Here is a 3,017-nt window from a genome sequence, read left to right as displayed (position 1 = left end):
TCATTGGTTATGCCACTGGTCTCCATCTCGTCTCCCTCAGAACCCGTCGAACCCGGGCTCTGAATACCACTGTTGGGAACTCGGTTCCCTCAAACTCGGCTCAGGGGCCTTTTGTGCGGAAGTCAGTCAACAAGATCCTGATCTCGGATCTCGGCAATACCTCGGCCTGAACTTTACCAGGTCGGGCAGCGCTGCGAAAAAATCAAAACGAAAAACAAGAGAGAGAGAGAGAGAGAAAGGGAACACAACCAGTTTTAACATGGGAAAACCTTCTTCAATGAAGAAGTAAAAACCCACGGGACCTAGTCCAGATCAAGAATCCACTATGAAAATAATGGTTACAAAGAATCAAATACACCAATGTGGTGGTTAACTCAACCTCTCCAACAATGGTGATAATCAAACTACCGTAGAGATGTTTCACTCAAACTCTCTCTAGAGATCTCTCAAATGCAAAGCATAAAGCTTTGCTCAAACAATCAAATAATTATCTCTCAAATTTTCTCTCTCATTCTCTTAACCTAGCCTCCACCCACAACTAATGAATATATAGAGGAGGTGAGATCTAGGATTAGGGTTTTTAGAAAACCCCTCAATGGGCTTGGGCTTAGCATTGAAGGAGGAAGCCCAACAACATTGAAATTTAAAATACATAGATTTCTATATAACAGTATTTTATCATAAACAGTTAAAACAGGCTGAGTTTTTTTTTTCTTTGATTTGACTTCATATCTGTCTTACCTGATTGAAAAAGGGGGGTATTTCTTTTTCTGTCTCAATGTGCATCTGTTAACAGCTCACAACCGAGTTCTCATTCATTAATCCCTGCATTTCCAAGCATAACTTTGTGGCTACACTACAGCAGCCAAATCCCCTTTCAGTCACTTTTATCTGCCTTGATGTACCACCTGAATCTCCATGGCTGGTAAAACATACCCTCATACTATGGTTATTTTCATATATCAAACCTTTTACCTACCTATCATTCACTTAGCATATATAAAAGCACTCAGCTCCATTACACCTCCCACACAGCAAACACTCATTGCAAAATCAATTAACCTATCATTTGCCTCTTTCCAAAAGCAGCAAAGCAATATCTAGAGCTTTCAATTACCAATAAGAAGATGAAGCAAACAATATTCTTTTCACTCCTCCTAGTACTATTTGCTCCCATCTTTTCTACCACCACTTTAGCCCAGTCACCAGCTGCAGCCCCTAAAGCCCCAGCAAAACCTGCTCCTTCCTCACCAGCTCCAGCACCAGCAAAACCATTAGTCCCCTCATTACCCCAATCACCTATGGCTGATTCTTCTTCTGGTCAAGACATCATCAAAATTCTAAGGAAGGCTAAATCATTCAGCACACTAATCCGCTTGCTCAAAACCACCCAAATTATCAACCAAATCAATGCACAGCTGGTAACTACAAAATCTGGTGGTTTAACCATTCTAGCACCAGATGATGGTGCCTTCTCACAACTCAAAGCAGGTTACTTCAACTCTCTGGATGGGCGCCAACAGAAAGAACTGATACAGTTTCATGTTCTTCCCGTTTATGTGTCAAGCTCAAACTTTGATTCTCTCAGCAACCCCGTGCTGACACTGGCCAGTGATAGCCCCACTGGGTATCAATTAAATGTGACAGCTTATGGAAACAGTGTGAATATTTCAACTGGGGTGGTAAGTGCAACACTCACAGGCATTGTGTATTCGGATAAGACACTTGCCATATATCATGTGGACAAGGTGCTTATTCCTTTGGATTTCTCTAAGCCTAGGCCACCAGCTCCTGCACCCTCTCTGGCGAAGGCACCTAAAGCTGATAAGGATAACTCATCTGCAGAAGATGGTGATCAGGGAGAGACAACCAAAGCCACTTCTGGTGCCATCAATTTAATTAGCATTCCAAGAACAATGTTGGTGTCACTTGGTGTTGCTTTAGTTGCTGCATTAATAATCTCCAGTTGAGGAAGATCCATTTGTAGACTCTTCCTAAATTTTCAGAACAAGCACTGTGAAAATCTCTTTATGCTCTTGGTCTTGGTTTTGTTTGTATTGTGTCTTAGTAACAGTGTTGTTTGAGAGCTATGTGAACCCTTGCCTAATTTTCTCTGAATAAAAATGTGATTGTTTTGTTGAAAGAAAACTGAATTGAATATATGATTTTCTTGTATTATGCTTCTAAATTGCAAATATCTCATCTACGTGAAAGGTAAATTAATTGCTGTCTTATTTATTGGGATTTGAGACTTTGAGACAGGGAGAAGCATTATTAGTTCTTACATAGAGGGTACAATTCTAAAGTTGATGAGATTATGATAATTGTGGATATAATGAGCCTAATTGTATACGCCTATACAATATGATGAAGTCATATACGACATTTGGTGTTGCTCTAGCAAAATCATGACATCATAATCTTGATGGAGATTATTGTTAGCTGCAACTTTTACATGAATTAACAGTGTATTTTCTGTGGTATTGGGCTGTATACGACTTAAGTTGCAGGTAAATGGGCCCAAATTATAAAGAATTGGCCCAAGCAGGTATTTGGCAGATTGGATGGCACTTTTGTGAATATTACTAGTGTTCTGCTGTGCCATTTGGAGCTTTTGGAATTCTGTTTTTAGTTAGTGATTAGGAGTTCTTTTTTATAAGAAGTAAGTTTTAGTTTAAAAAAAGAAAGAAAGTAGTATCTGTTTGCAAGTAAGGCACGAAGAAAGAAGAGAATCTTGGAGGGAACTCAAGAAGATCATATTTCAGATAAGTAGAATCTTTCTGAACAATGTTATTTTCCTTTTGAATGATCTGTACCTTTTAACTTTAACTTTTCTGTTTCTGAATGTGGTATGCAATGACAATTTATTTTCTTGTTCTGAGTTTAATTGTTCAAGTTACTGCAATCATGTATTTCTAATTCCTTTCATGTAATCTGGATGATTTGGTTTATTCCCATTAATTAGGATTACGTGTATAGCTCATTCTTGATTTTCAATTAGAAATTCTTTTGTGTTC

The 3,017-nt window shown here is 38.6% G+C and overlaps 1 protein-coding gene across 1 annotated transcript; it reads left to right on the top strand.

Moving 5' to 3' along the window:
* The first annotated feature begins 1,127 nt into the window (after positions 1–1,127).
* LOC133288925 (fasciclin-like arabinogalactan protein 12) lies at positions 1,128–1,970 on the top strand. Its single transcript, XM_061486767.1, has one exon. It carries the CDS (start codon positions 1,128–1,130, stop codon positions 1,968–1,970), a length of 843 nt encoding a protein of 280 aa, XP_061342751.1.
* Positions 1,971–3,017: the final 1,047 nt, after the last annotated feature.

Source organism: Gastrolobium bilobum, unplaced genomic scaffold, assembly GCF_033153095.1.
Source record: "Gastrolobium bilobum isolate Gb01-03AN ecotype WA unplaced genomic scaffold, APGP_CSIRO_Gbil_v1 utg714, whole genome shotgun sequence".
NCBI classification, from domain to species: Eukaryota; Viridiplantae; Streptophyta; class Magnoliopsida; order Fabales; family Fabaceae; genus Gastrolobium; species Gastrolobium bilobum.
Note: the sequence above shows the minus strand (reverse complement) of the source record. Positions and strands in the feature narration are given on the sequence as shown.

What these genes read in the sequence shown, in the direction of transcription:
- LOC133288925 (XM_061486767.1), top strand. Translation starts at nt 1,128, where the DNA reads ATGAAGCAAACAATATTCTTTTCACTCCTCCTAGTACTATTTGCTCCC.